Source organism: Tripterygium wilfordii, chromosome 22 (assembly GCF_013401445.1).
Source record: "Tripterygium wilfordii isolate XIE 37 chromosome 22, ASM1340144v1, whole genome shotgun sequence".
Taxonomy (NCBI): Eukaryota; Viridiplantae; Streptophyta; class Magnoliopsida; order Celastrales; family Celastraceae; genus Tripterygium; species Tripterygium wilfordii.
The window spans coordinates 2,927,430-2,943,098 of NC_052253.1; the positions used below are offsets into that span (position 1 = coordinate 2,927,430).

General features: G+C 37.4%; 2 protein-coding genes across 2 annotated transcripts; both read left to right on the forward strand.

Moving 5' to 3' along the window:
- The first annotated feature begins 5,834 nt into the window (after positions 1–5,834).
- On the forward strand, positions 5,835–10,546 carry LOC119992166 (TORTIFOLIA1-like protein 4). Its single transcript, XM_038838830.1, has 5 exons — positions 5,835–6,790; positions 7,027–7,144; positions 7,507–8,078; positions 8,930–9,417; positions 10,058–10,546. The coding sequence occupies exons 1-4, from the start codon at positions 5,978–5,980 to the stop codon at positions 9,401–9,403; spliced, it is 1,977 nt and encodes a 658-aa protein (XP_038694758.1). The 5' UTR covers positions 5,835–5,977; the 3' UTR covers positions 9,404–9,417; positions 10,058–10,546.
- A 2,384-nt stretch (positions 10,547–12,930) lies between these two features.
- On the forward strand, positions 12,931–15,100 carry LOC119991803 (glycosyltransferase family 92 protein RCOM_0530710-like). Its single transcript, XM_038838278.1, has one exon. The coding sequence runs from the start codon at positions 13,153–13,155 to the stop codon at positions 14,899–14,901; it is 1,749 nt and encodes a 582-aa protein (XP_038694206.1). The 5' UTR covers positions 12,931–13,152; the 3' UTR covers positions 14,902–15,100.
- The last annotated feature ends 569 nt before the right edge of the window (positions 15,101–15,669 follow it).

Consider the following 15,669-nt stretch of genomic DNA (forward strand, 5'->3'; position numbering starts at 1 on the left):
TTTATGAATGTGATTTGGCGACTCTATAATTCCTCTTGAGTTTTAGAATCTATAGTTCTCATCTGATGGTTCATATGATGCCAAGTCATCGATTTGTTTTTAAATAAAAATCAAAAATATATGTGAATGAATGTTTGGATAAAAATAAGGAATATGTGACATGACATTTAGTTTGACCGTTAGATTTAAAATTTTAGACTCTACAATTATTGAGAAATTTGTGAGAGACTGACGATTCAAACACCTTAAAATTTAAAAAGATGATAAAAACCTCAATAGTTGGTATCCCAGTTATCTATAGTTGTAGAGTTTGACAACTCAGTAGCTGAGATAATTGAGATATCAGCTGCAGGGATCTCGATCATTTCTGTAAAATTTATGAAAAACAAAAATTACACAGTTACCTCAATTAAAAAAAATTACAATATGAACTAATTAAATCATTGATCTAGTTTAGAAAAAAGATTAGGAAAAGTGAGAGGTCTTAATCATCATATCTTTGTTAGTTGGGAAGCTAGCTTTGTCTACCTAATTACCAAACAAAGACATGATAGCGTTCATCCAATTAGCAATTAAATTGTGTTTTCTTTGGTTACAACCTTTCTCACAATTAAACTAAGGATGTACTATTAACATCAAGTCTACTTTATTCATATATTAATTTGATGGATACCCTTCAATTGTTTAATTATTATAACTCTAATGAAATTAAATATTAATAAAGTTCAGCAGTGCCACTACTGTGCCAGCACACACACATGTTGTTTTGTAATAACAACCCGTTTATTAATTATTATCGGTAAACACAAGCATAATTAGAAACTGACAAAAAAAATACCAGTGCTTAATTCTTCTTCTTTTTTATTTTTAATTTAAAGTGTTTGGTTTGCATATTTTCCTATTGGCGTCCCTCATTCATTGTCAATGTTTGGATCACACTCTTATACAAATTTCTTAACATCATTGGTTGACTTGGTCATGTTGGTTAGAGTAAAAAATTATAATTATTTCATATTGTATGACAGATTTAAATTTAAAAAAATAATACTATAGTTTGAATATTCAAATTTAAAATTGTAGAAGTAAGAAAATAAAAATAAAAATATATTTATTGTGGGATATTTGAAATGATATAAAAAAATAACATATTTAAAATACATAATTATGGGATATTGTTCGATTATGTGGGTTTTTTTTTCCCCAATGATTTCTTTATTTTTGGAGGAAATGAAAATTCCTCCCTTGGAGGAATCCAACTTTCATTATAGAATTTTAGATTTTAAAGATTTCACCAATCAAACATAAGAATCATTGACAAAAAAAAAAGAGTATTATTCTTGAAAAACTGAATACCGCAAACCAAACAAACACCTAATAATGATTTGAATAGAAAGTTAGAATAAGCCAAAAACCAGACCATGATTGAACCTGCATCTTGAATGTGGAAAATAACTAACAAAGTATGAAGCATATGATCGATGGAGCCAACCATACATAGGGTGGACCCTTCACCTTGCATAGACAAACCCACAAACGACATTGTTTCAATTAATAGACAGAAGACCACTATATTTGGAGGGACTTTGCATGTAACACATTTTTGCCTATTTTTCTGGGTACATAGACCATTGCATTATAGTCTTGTCCGTCCGGGCTAAATTAATGTAGATTCTTCTATCAAACTTTTTTTTTACCAAAGAAAACTCTGTGACCTTACCTTCACGTAAATCCCTAATAGTGAGATGGGTACATTGTTAGGGAGACCTATACGGTTAGGAAACACCAATGAATTTCATCATCCAAACTTGACAATTGTATACTATCCGCTTTCCTAAGTTCAATTCTAATTTCAACCCATCACATTTTTTTAAAGGCCTTTTAAGATTTATGGTTTTAAAACGTGTCTTACTAAATTAAGCAAACTCATGAGTTTATAAAGTGTCCGCTAGATCTTTATTTTAACGATTGTAAGACTTTTCTCAACATGAACGCGCATAAGCTTATATATAGGTCGGACACTCATCTAAAAGACATTAGGTTATACTCTTTATCGTTTGTACTTAAAAGTGATGCAACCTAGCTAGCCCACAAGCATAATAAACCTTTTGCGTGATGCAAAACTCCAATTAGCATGTGCACAAAAATCCAATTAGCATGTGCTTCCCCAACACATTGCTTGCAAAGTCATAACGTGTCAAAAAATTCTTCTACTACTATTTAACTTGCTGGAAATTTTTGAAGTTCACAATAAAACCTTGATAAATTTCTTTGATGGGGGGTTCATGCTCTAGCATGTGAAGTCACCATCAAAATTTTCACAAACCAAGAAAGTTGTGTTTTATTTCTGTGCCCTCTCTCTCTCTCTCCATATATATATATACATGATTTGTATATGTACCCAGAAAATATATGGTATATACCCAATCAATTTAGATGGTAAAATTGGTACTTAATCTCTCAAACTAAATAGGTTATGAGTTCTAACAGTAGGGGAGGCGGAATTATTTTCTGATAAAACTGTGAGAGGGTAAAAAAACTCGTAGAATATCCAAGAGTGGATAATACTTTAGACGTAAAAAAAGGCATCCATATATATATATAGCAAATTTTTTTTTTAGTACTATATATTGCAAATATTGAATGTATAGGATCCAAGATATGGACAGGATTTATAAGAACAAGACAATTGAAGTGGAAATTTCATTGGACCATCCAAGTCAAGCCCCTAATTACACTATAGATAGATCAAAATGTCAAGTGGCACATATAGGGGAATGTTTTTGTGGGTCTAATAAAAAAAAAAATTTGCCCATACTGATGTGTGCATAAATAAACAAACTCTGAAGCTGGACCATGTGATTGTGTCTCCTTTCAGAGGAATTCGATGGTTTTGGTCATATTTTTGGCCTCCTCAGTCCCCTCTCCATGTGAAGGCCTAGCAATCCAATGAGAAGAGGACTACAAGGCTGATGGGATCTAGGCAGCTTCTCGGTCAAACAACACATTAATGGATAAATTTTTGGCCCTCATCTACCTTTCTTTGTTGCCCATATCCTTATCATAGCTCATCATTATTCTAGCTATACAGATACTATTATGGCTATTTATTTTTGCCTACCAAACATGATAATAATTCCATATATGGACTTAGAGGATTCCTATAGTGTTGATTACGTGTTAGCCTCTCTGATGCTGCGTGACCAGAGTGTTCTTCCGAGAGTGGGTGCTGAAAAAAGGATTAGACGCTAAAGCCTGAAGGCAGATTGCTCTTGTTTGAGGAAGAATTCTTCATGGAAGGCCTACGATTTCTTTGGAATTTTGTTTATTATCTTTTATTTAATTAGGTTTTCTTTTTGGGTTTGTTTTGGTTTTACAATTTAAGTTTGTGAACTCTCATTAGAGAGCAGTTTTTGTCAAATTATATAAAAAAAATCAGATATTTTCTCTAACCCTAGTTTCCGTTCAATTCTTGATCGATTGAACCAATAGAAAGTAGAAATTGTGTTACAATCATGAATTTCCCTTAGATTGTATCGGGCACTCCATCAACCTTCTCACTTTTTAACTTTATTAGTCTCTTGTCGCAATTTTATACAACATTCCAATTTGTACATCTCTCCCTTTTTCCGCCCAGTCTTAATAATTAGTGGGTCGCCTTGTGCGACTGTATACTGCGGTGGCAATATGTATGCTACGACAAATAAAAAATTCACACCCTTATACACGTCAATACACTGCAACAATATTATTTGTTTTAGATTTATCGACTCCCGTTGATACATCAGAGGTTGAAACCCAACTCATTTAGTCAAAAAAAAATAGCCTTGATGAAATGTAACTATGTAAAGGATAGACTTACCCATATATATTACTCGGTCGGGACTTACCCTGCCGATATAGAATATACGGTCTTCACAACAAAAAAAAATCACTTTTGTAAGTTTGTCACTTCTTTATTTTCTTTTGTAGAAGTAGGAAAAAAGAGACAGGCTGCGACTCTTATGACTCCAGCAACAAGCCAACTTAACACACAGCAAAAACACTGCAACATGATAACAACAGCACAACTCGTAAAAAATGCCAAATCAATTGGCATCAAATGAGAAGAAAAAAAGGAAGGGGTCACATGGATCCTCCTTTTAACTTATTTCTTGTCACCATCTTCGATCCCTTTAAATTAGGGGGAAAAAAATGTCATTATTGCATTATTACTTGTCACAGTTTCTAATAATTCATTTCTCATCCTAGCCTAAATATGTGCAGGCAGGTTCTATCATTATTCATTAACTAAATTCACGGCGGCATCTTCTTCTACTTTTGTTAACACCAACCAACTTAATTTGGCTTTGTTTCCGCTGACTCTTTTTAGTTGGAAAAAAGTTTGAGATTCTCTATTCTATTTTAATGGTTCTATCATATAATTGCAGCATGTATACTTGCTTCTTCATGTGGCATGGGTATAGTATTCCAAGGGTAAATGATGATATACATATATACTACTGTGGATGCATGTTTGCATGTAGTGATTGTCCGCTCTGTGGTAACTCTACAAACCTTCGTCTATCCTCTTTTCGTGGATTTATTTAAGGGAAAATATTTTGTCTCTTCTATTCAAATCCATGATCTCGTGGAAGTGGAAAAGTCAATATCTAAATAAGTATCTTGATAACTACATTGCCGTGTATTAGTAGTATAACCCCCCGGTCCATATATAGCAAGCCAGCTTGCCATTGCTGCCAACCCTTTTATATGCATATGATATGACTACATGTGGGTCTAGCAATAGATTTTGGCAATCGAGAGAAGATTCAAATCCCACCCAAACGAGCTATCCGAAATCAAATTTAAAGTGAATCAAACCTCTCTCGCTATATATTTCTGTGACTTGGAATTCACCCTAGTCAAATAAAGCTAAGTCAATCTAATCCATTTCAAATGATGAAATGAATAACCAATCCAACAAATCACACATGCATATGCATGTATGATGTATCATTCTGTTTGGCCATGTCGGCATTCAATACTATACTATTTCACTTAATATTTAATAAAAGAATTTTGAAATTGACCCCATACCTAATAGAAAATATATTGATGATATCAAAAATACCCTTCACTCGAATGACAATACGCAACAAAGGGATATGACACGTGACACCAAAATATCAAGCTAATTAACATATATGCTGTCACTGAGCGGCCAATCAAGACATAACCAAGCAAACGATACCCAAAGAGCCGTTAGATAGCGCACTCGTGCAATGTGGCCGAGCTAAGAAGACATCTTCACTAAATCGAGAAGCAACACATCAAAAACCCTGGGTGACCACACCAAAGGAAACAAAAGAGTCCTAGAAAAATCAAACTCCTATTAGGAAAAGAATCAATATGGGATCTAGAAAATCTTCCCAAGACTTAGTGAGGGAAAGATCTTCTATCTTCTCCTACCATAATTGGAATATTGGTACTCATATAAAACATGCCTCTACACTATGTAAACGATATTAAACTCTTGATTGTTATAAAGAGAGTTTTGAATGCCGAGCAACTCAACTCTTTTAATATCACTTTATCTAATTTGAGTGTCGAAGCATCCCTGATATCCATCTCCGTGATCCAATAGTCAATAATAGTCAATATGTCACCTCTTGACAGCTAACCCGACCACATGAAGATCAATCAAGTTTTGGACGTAATCATATATAATCTTTGTTTTCTTTTCTAGTGAGATTAATAAAATAATTTAGTAATACGTATAAATTAATTTCATACTAGGGAGAGCGAGGGCGAGCGATCAATCACGCAAAAACCGCAACGGCAGTTGGCCTTGACCCCCGGCCTCTCCCTTCCAGCATTTAAAAACCCCTTCCCTTCACTTTCTCAACTAACACACCCCCCACATTCACCTTCCCCTTCTCTGCCGCGCCAAATCTCTTCACTTCTCCTGTTCTCCACACTCAATGCGGACACAGTAACAATGCCTCTACACACGAAACCCTCAACTCCTCCACCTTCTTCAACCACCGATCTCAGGCACCGCGTCCTCACCAGCCTCAACAAGCTCTCCGACCGCGACACTCTCGCCTTGGCCACTTCAGAGCTTGAGTCTATTGCGCGCACTCTTCGTTCCGACTCCTTCTCTCCATTCCTCAACTGTCTTCACACCATTGATTCCTCCTCTAGGTCCCCCGTTCGTACGCAATGCGTGAATCTCCTCACCGTAATGATTACTTCTCATGGGAATTCACTTTCTCCTCACCTTCCTAAGATCGTCTCTACCGTCCAGCGACGATTAAGGGACTCCGATTCCTCCGTTCGATCAGCTTGCGTTGATGCCTGCACCGCTATGTCGGCTCAGATTACTTCGCCTCCGTTCTCGGTCATTTCGAAGCCGTTGATAGAGTCTCTTGTGGTCGAACAGGATTTGAACTCGCAGGTCGGTGCTGCAATGTGCTTGGCCGCAGCGATTGAGGTGGCGCCGGAGCCGGAGACGGAGCAGCTGAGGAAGTTGTTGCCGAGGTTGGGGAAGCTGATGAGGAGTCAGGGGTTTAAGGCGAAGGCGGCGGTTTTGGGGGTTATAAGGAGTGTTGTTGGGGTTGGGGGAGCGACGAGTAAGGGTATATTGGATGCGTTGGTGCCGTGTGTAGTGGAGTTTTTGAGCAGCGAGGATTGGACCGCGAGGAAGGCAGCTGCGGAGGCGTTGGAGAAACTGGCGGTGGCAGAAAGGGAATTGGCAAAGCAGTATAAGGCGGCGTGTATGAATGCTCTGGAGAGTAGAAGGTTTGATAAGGTATTGTTTCTCAATTTGAACTTAAGAATTCCAAAATTTGATGTATTTGGAAATTGACTAAACACGAATACTTTAGGGGTTGCAGAATAGAGTTCTAGTCCTCGAGATTGTTTTCTTCTGTTTTTTCCTGAAGAAATGCAGCAGTTGTGACTTTTGGGTTTAATTTTTTTTCCCCTTTGGTTTTCTCCTTAATAAAGATATTTAGAAGTTTGATCTGACTGGATCTGGTTTACCAGGTAAAGGTTGTGCGGGAGACCATGAATCACACTTTGGAACTGTGGAAGGAGATTCCTGGTATTGAGGAGCTGCAGAATGGTTTGCCTCCATCTCAATCCAGATCTTCTTCTTCAGCAAGTAAGAATCTCCCTCCTTTTTTTCTTTGGGCTATTACTTAATTCTTTTCAACTGGTAAAATTATCACCTGGCACTTGGAACCTTCTAAAGTTTCTGTTTTGACATAATAATATGTTGATGATGCATACCAAAATTCTGCATCAAAGATAGGGGAAGCTTGTTTTAGGAAATGCTCTTGTTCTTTTTGTTTGTGGGGTTTGCTACGTATTTTATTTTTTGGTTCATTTTGAGTGTTCAATTTTTATGGCTATAGTCTTTGACATTGTCTTCCTAGTTCGACTTTGAAGATAAGAAGCTAATATAATGTTGGTAGTCAATGGATGACATCTGTTTTTTCTTCTCTTGTTTCTTTTGTGGTCCAGATAATGCAAAAGTATGCTCCCTTTCCATGTCCAAACGTTCTGATGATGGTGGTCTCAAAACACCACCGCAGAAGAAAACTATCCCCACAAACAGGTCCCCTCCGTCTGACTCATTTGTGACCACTGCTAAGAGAAGTAGTACTCCATTGAGTACTAGCAGAAGTTCAAACGCAACCGCAATCCGTAAGCTGAATCATAACAAATCCTCTGAATGGAAAATTGAAATTACTGGACCCCAGTCACCATCTTTAACAGCAGCTTGTGAAGACAATTTCAAAAGATGTGAAGACAGAATTCTGGAGCCTGTAGACAATGTGAACAATGAGAATTCTACCACACAAACAAAACAAGTACTTTTTAGTAGTATCCGTGATGACAAGATGCATAAATTCGGTGGTTTGAGATCTGGGTCTCGGGTGGTTCCCTTTAATGATAACCATTGTTCAGATGTGGTCAGCAATGATATGGAAGAAGTTTACTCGGACCAAAAAGATGCTGAGGATCTTTCTTTGATCCGGGAACAGCTTGTTCAGATTGAAAACCAGCAATCCAGTCTATTGGATCTTCTGCAGGTATGCTACTGAAGCTTGACATTGTCCTTTTCTCTGTTAATAAATGATGTGGCCTAATTGTAGCACCATAAGGTTCTAGTTTCTTTGTATTGTTAATCAATGAAAGCTTCTATTCCCAAACTGATTCCAGCATTTCTGTAAGAAATTATCCTTAATTGTGCTTCTGAAGAATGAGATGTATTTATGATTTATGGGGAGTCCTCTTTCTTCTGGTGTAATAAAAGATAAACACAACAGTTAATTCAGTCCTTTTAGATAAACATATCAATTCAACTAGTCAACTAAATTAACTGGTAAGATTAGTAATAAAATTAACAATGAAATCTTTATTAACTTTGGAAAATAACAAACATGAGTTTATAGAAGATTACTGAACCAAAAACTTTCAACTAATCAAATAGGAATGCTGTGTTCTTGATAATTTTGTTTAGGGATAAGTATCAGGGAAGCCCCTGAACTATCAAAGAAAGGGCTGTTGAGCCCCTAACCTTTTTTTCGCGCCAAACCAGCCCCTCATCTAGCTATGGTCCAAGGAAGCCCTTTCTCAACTTTTCCGTCTTCATGGTGAGGACGTGGCTGTTAAGTAATGACATGTAATTTTAATTATTTGTTGCCATCAATTTTTTGTTTCTACATGCCCATCTAGAGGAGCAATAAGTCTGGTTATTCCCTAGCAATAGCCAATAGGTTAAGATTGCTAGGTCTTGCTACATTTTTTGTTTGATCTTGCCTTGAGAAAAACTTGCATTCCTTCTTGCATATTTTGATTTATAGAACACATTGTTATGATCCGATACAGTAGTAAAAAAAGCTATATGCTGACCTGTCTTCCTGTTGATACTTGAATGTAGAGATTCATTGGCAGTTCTCGGAGTGGGATCAATTCTCTTGAGACCCGTGTTCATGGCCTGGAGAAGGCATTGGATGAAATATCATATGACTTGGCAGTATCACATGGAAGAATTCCCAACCCTGAGTCTTCAGAGAACATCTGTTGCAAGCTTCCTGGTGCAGAATTCTTGAGTCCCAAGTTATGGAGGAGGACGGGAAGTCGATATTCCACTTCTAGATACTGTTCTTCTGGCAGCATGATTAAAGAAGCCAGCTCTGAAATATACAAGCTTGATGGCCAAAGTTTTCATCACAGAAGTAGGGAGGGATTTATCATGAACCCATTGGCAGATGATCGCAGCAACTCCAGTGGAAATTCAGCTCCCCATCCAAATTTTATATCAAAAGGAAAAATCACTGATGTTGGTACACCACAATTCCTTGGTATCCTTGGGCTTGATGGAGCTTCATCACTTACTTGTACAGCACCATAGCACCCAAGCAGAAGGTAATTACATATCTTACCCACACTTGCCTTGTATTGCACTTCTGCAATCTACTTATTATATCATCTTTCAAAATGCTTGACAACTGACTGATTGATGGACACTCTCTGTGTTATTTTGAGATACCAATGTTTCCATTAAAATTTACACTAAAACTTTTCCCATACCTCTTGAATATCTCAAATCCTGCAGTATGGTCCATGAGTCGTGTCCAAATAGAAACATATACTACTATTTTACACACATCTTATTCTTACTGAAACCACATCCTTGAAATCGGTAATGAACTCTTTTTGTATTGTCAATTATAACTTTCTTGTACATTTTTGTGGGATCTCATTGTAGTAGTGTACATTGATTCAGGTATTAATTTACCATTTTTTTAGCAGCACATTCTTAGTTTTTACTATGTAAATAGTCTATTGAGGAAGACTCTATGAGATATTCCCATATCATGCGCAAGTTTAGTCATCATTATATTCTGTCTCAAGGGCACACAAGTAAATAAAATAATTGAAATCTTCATAGAAGTCCTTATCACCATTGTCCAAGTTGCGGGATGACATGCTGGTTCCATATTTTATTTCCCGGAATTATAGTCTCCTAGAGAATTTATTGATTGTGCTCATTTTTCTCTCTCAGATTTCCTGCTCCATCATCCGAATGGAAGTACTTTTTCTGCAGAATCGTGTCTGAGAGATGAGCACCATTTTGTCTGTCATCAAACGAAAGGCTTTTTGAAGAAGGAGCTGCTTGCTAGCTGAGACCGAAGTGGAGGTGCTTGAATATGAAATTTCTGATATTCACTGCAGCGATTTGATTGATTTCAAGGTTAGACCATCTAAGATTGCAGGACTGTCCGTCCAATGTTAACAATGCAGAAAGCTTTTGCATAACATGTAATTATTTTTGTTCTTCAACACTTTGTGTTGATAGAAGGTTTGTGTCATATGTTGTTAATTTGGCATCCTATTATCCCATGTCATTGGCATAAAAGTTGTTTTCTGCCCGTGAGCCTGGGGGGTTGCCCAAGCAAAAGAATGTGGGTTGGTGAAGGCCCAGAGTCTATTCTTTGAGCGATGGGCCTGAGAAGTTAAATTTTATAGTCCATTGGACAACAACAGTTGGGTCTTTGGGAGCTAGCTATATCCTATATGTTGCATTTCGAAGAGGCTAAAGTGACAAAGCTGATTGAGAATGCAACTTAATTTGTAAACCCTGCCATTGGCATTTGGAGGGGAGTTTGGGCAATTAAGTTATTAACAAAGTTTTTGTGTGAGAATAGAATATTGTGATCACAATCTAGCTAGGTTTTTTCCCAACTTATTATTTTTTGTGATCTAACAACATAAATCAAGAAGGCAGCAGAAAGGACAGATTAAAGATGCCCTACAAAGCAATGATATTATAATTATCAAATGAATCAAGGCTGCCTTGAGCCGGCTCTCACATCTGTCGGTGGTAAGGTGGTGTATGACTTGAGCAACTTAGTTTAAAAAATCAAAATGATATATGTTCATAATTGTTCATAATTTAGGTGGCATGTAATTCTAAATGCTCCCCACATTTTTCCTCATGTCACCTAGTTATGCTCCCCACATTTTCCCAATATCACCTAGTTATGGACACATTATGGATGTATAAATTATGGATATGAAAAAAATAGAAAAGCAAACTGTAGAGGCCTCGGCAAATTGTAGTGGAGAGAATATGGGGCAGGCAATGCGCATAAATTAGACACCTCATATGGTGCGTTAATTTATGTGGTAATATCCAAAACACCCAACTTTGCCAGCGCTAATTACTAATCCATCCTTATATTAATATTAATCTCATCTTCTCAAACAATGAGATTTAATTTCGATTGGATTCTAAATTTAAGGTTTTGGATCAAGGCTTTTAAATTACCAACATGACATGCTTGCAATGATTGAGGTATGTATAGCTTACATCTTATTCTTGAAAAGATGAAAAGATTATTCGTATATAACAAATTTAATAATTTTTTAAAACAATAATACAACCCATTAAAGATTTGAAAGCTTTAATTACCTGTAGAACAAAATTGGATTTTTAACAGTTTGATAGCACTTCAAATTTGCTTCCCAAGGCACAAAAGTGATGCGTATGTAGAAAAATAAATATTAACCAGTGAAATGATGTTAATGAAACACCTATGGATATCTTTCCCAACCCAATCTATCACAAAGCTTCAAGGGCTCACGATTTTAAAATGCTTCTTACTAAATTAAATATGCCATGAGCTTATAATATGTTCATTAAATATTTGTTTTGGAACCTGCGATATTTTTGCTCAAATAATGATGCCAACTCTTCTAATCATATTAAAAGGAAAGAAAGAGTATTAGAGCATGTCACATTGAACTATTGAAGGTTCTTTCATCACCTAAACTATGACAAGACAAAAGTACAAAGAGACACCCTCTCTCTTTTTATTTTGTGGGAACTTGGGAAATGAAACCTTATCTTACCACTTTTTTAGTTTACTTTTTTGTTAAAAGATAATCTTATTTGGTGAAGGGTGTATATATATCTCATCAATCATTAAAGTACACAGAAAATAAAATGAGTGGAGGATTACAAGCTGTTATATCATTATTAAGTCCAAGGGCGGAACTGGGGGGGACTGCACTGGGCTACAGCCCAGTGCAGATTTTTTTTAAAAAAAAAATATACTTATACATATATATATATATATACATAAATAGAGGCTAGGCCCATTAATCATTCTCTTTCTTATTATACAAGTTATGAGTTAATAAACTAAGGTATTTTGTGTAAGGTATTTTGTTTCATCAACTTTAATTGTGTATTTATACTAATGTTTTACGGTTATTTTATGCGTTAAATAGATATAATGTCATAAATAACTCTAAAAAAAATTCCGGGGCGCTGCCCCCGGACCCCCATCAACTACTAGTAGCCCCCCTCAACTCCAATTCCTGGTTCCGCCCTTGATTAAGTCGTAATCTGGTATGCACCCACTCAACCACTCGCTCACAATTTTCTACCACCATTAATCTTTGTATCTTTGTCAAACATATACATGATCTATATGTTGATATAGATATATATAAACTTTATTAAAGATAAAAAGGATACTTCACAATCCTAGCAAAGCAGATGAAATGTCACTCTTTTGAAAGAAAAAAAGTTTCAACGTAGAATTGTGATTAACTAGAGGGTAGTGATGGCTCTCATATACTATTCGAAATATATATTGACTTAAACGTCGGAGCATTGCAAATATAATATAATGCAATCTGATATTTTTTAATTAATTCATGTTGCGGGTAAGTGTATTTTACCAAAATACTCGAGGGAGAATCTTTCTTCTCACAAACATGGGCGGCCAGGTGAAGGTGTATTTTTCCTCTTTTTTTTTTTCTTTTTTTCAATTGTTTAATGATATGTAAAAGCACAATTAACGGTAAGTAGAGAGAGAACACGTCCTTCTCACGCGCTATCATGGACGTCTCAATTGACGAAAATCAGGGAAAAATGGTCAGACCAGAGGACGCCGTAGACCATTGACCGGTGACGGCAACCCCAATAAACGCGTTCCACACCTCTCTCTCTCTCTCTCTCCCCGACACTATAACAAAATGATAATCCCAAGACTCTCGCTCCCTTGCATGATTAAAACAAGTGTCCGTTCCAGATCTGTGTGAATCCCTCAGATCTGATCCTACAAACAACCGCTCTTTAGTCTTTCCATGGAGTCTGAGCAGCAGCGGCGCAAGCGAAAGCGCTTCTACAGGTCCTATGCTTACACGAAGTTATTGTCTCTGAGGTCTCTGCTGCTCTCTTCCACCACCTTTGTGTTTCTATTCTTCATATGCTCCCATCGGTTTACGTTTCATACGGCGTCGTTTCACCCTGCGGTCCGTGTATCGTCGTCTCTGTCACTCTCGTTGAGCCGCCTAGTTCTAGATTCTTCTAGTATTAATACTAATATACAGCTGCCTATAAGAGTGGAGGACCGGGTCGTGTTCACGGATCATTTGTTATTAATAGTTTCTGATAAAATCATCGATCAGAGCTTAGTTTTGGAATGTTTGTACTACTCGAACGATTCGGTAAATCGACAGGTTATCTCGCAACGCGCCTTCTCTTTCGATGAATTTCAGGAGCATAAGTCAATCGTGAGATGTCCTCTGCCGCGGACGAATTACTCTTCTCTGGTGACTTTGAAGAGGACTGGCGACGTGGCTGATGCTGATTGGTCAAGGCAGATGGTGAAGAACCAGTCGGTTCTTTATTGGGATAGATTGGCGTATGTGGCGGCCTTAGATGGAAATTCTGTACTCGTCTTTGTCAAAGGATTAAACCTTCGGCCACATAGAGAATCCAATCCATCGCAGCTTCTCTGCAAATTTGGTTTTGGGAGTTTGGAGAAAGACCAAGGATTTGTGTTTACTGCCAAGGCAATTAAGGCTGCACAGGAGGTGGTGCGGTGTCTGTTGCCTCGCAGTATCCGAAACAATGCTGATAAAGCTCAGGAGGTTCGGGTCACAGTAGTTCACGCCAACGATGCTGTGCCTGTACCGTCCATGGCTAGAATTCATGATTTGAAGTCCTCGAAGATAATTCAGGGGCAAAAGTATGAACTCTGTGCGTGCACCATGCTTTGGAACCAAGCCTTTGCACTTAGGGAATGGATTATGTACCATGCCTGGCTTGGTGTTGACAGATGGTTTATCTATGATAACAATAGCGATGATGGGATTGAAGAGGTGATCGATGAGCTTGAATTGAAGAATTATAACGTTAGTAGGCATGTATGGCCGTGGATTAAATCCCAAGAAGCAGGTTTTTCGCACTGTGCTTTGAGAGCAAGAAGTGAATGCAAGTGGGTTGGATTCTTTGATGTTGATGAATTTTTCTTCTTCCCTCCTCAAGGTGGAAGACAAGTGGTTTCAAGTCAAAATGGTTTGCGATCATTGATTGCGAATTACTCTTCATCATCAAATACAATTGCTGAGATAAGAACAGATTGCCATAGCTTTGGACCATCTGGGTTGAGCTCTCACCCCCTTCAAGGTGTCACCGCAGGGTACACTTGCCGGTTACAAAGCTCTGAGCGACACAAATCTATTGTTCGTCCAGAAGCACTTGATCTTTCTCTTCTTAACATAGTGCACCACTTTAAGCTCAGGGTGGGATTCAGGTATTTGAATGTACCTGAAACAACTGCTGTCATAAACCACTACAAATACCAGGCATGGGAGACCTTTAAAGCCAAGTTTTACAGAAGGGTTTCTAGTTATGTTGTTGACTGGCAAGAGGATCAAAATAAAGGTTCAAAAGATAGGGCACCTGGGTTGGGAACTGAGGCTGTTGAACCTCCAGATTGGGGGAGAAGGTTCTGTGAAGTGTGGGACACTGGCCTTAGAGACTTTGTTTTGGCCAACTTTGCTGATGCAGCAACTGGGTTCTTGCCCTGGGAGAGGTCTTTAAGGTAACAATTCGAAGAAACTAGGGGTGCTTGCAACTTATTTGGTACCCCGTGTAAAGAGTGACAACACTTGTAACATTCATTCTTTTCTTTTCTTTTTTGTATTCGACTTCGATTCTTATAGAAAGATAGATATGCAAAGAATTCTTTACAAGGTTCTGTAAATTCTTGGCTAGAAATGAAATCTCATTACAAGATTCCATTTTTATTTTGAGAACCAATTATGTTCATCACCATCACACTAAATTCATTCTTTTAAAACAAGTACAATCCCTATTTCAAAAGCAAGAAATCTGAAGTAGCGACTGCTGGCAGCGATCAGATACACTGCCTTGATTTCTACAATGCCAATTATATTCCTACTAATGAAAGCTCATGGCAGAAAATGATGTGAATCAGCTCTGCAATCACAACAGAACCAGCTCTACAAAAGGAAAAGAAACAGGACAAGACAACAGAGAATCACTCTCCAAGATTATTAAATCAGGAATCACTCCTTGGCAACAAATTACTTTCTTCAATAATCCAAAAAAGATATCATAACAAAGAAAAGATCTTTGCAGGCTCCCCATTTAACGTCGTTGATTTCTAGCATATGCAGGCTCCCAGATTAATATTGTTGTATCCACGCAGTAGCCTCAAGCCTTAATATAAGGCCCAAGCCTTAATATAAGGAAGGTCAGAGCTGGATATGTTTGGGCCATCTGTTGAAGCTCGTAGCTTTCTTTGGCCGCATTACTCCTGCACCAATTCCCACCCTCAATAAAAAATTCGA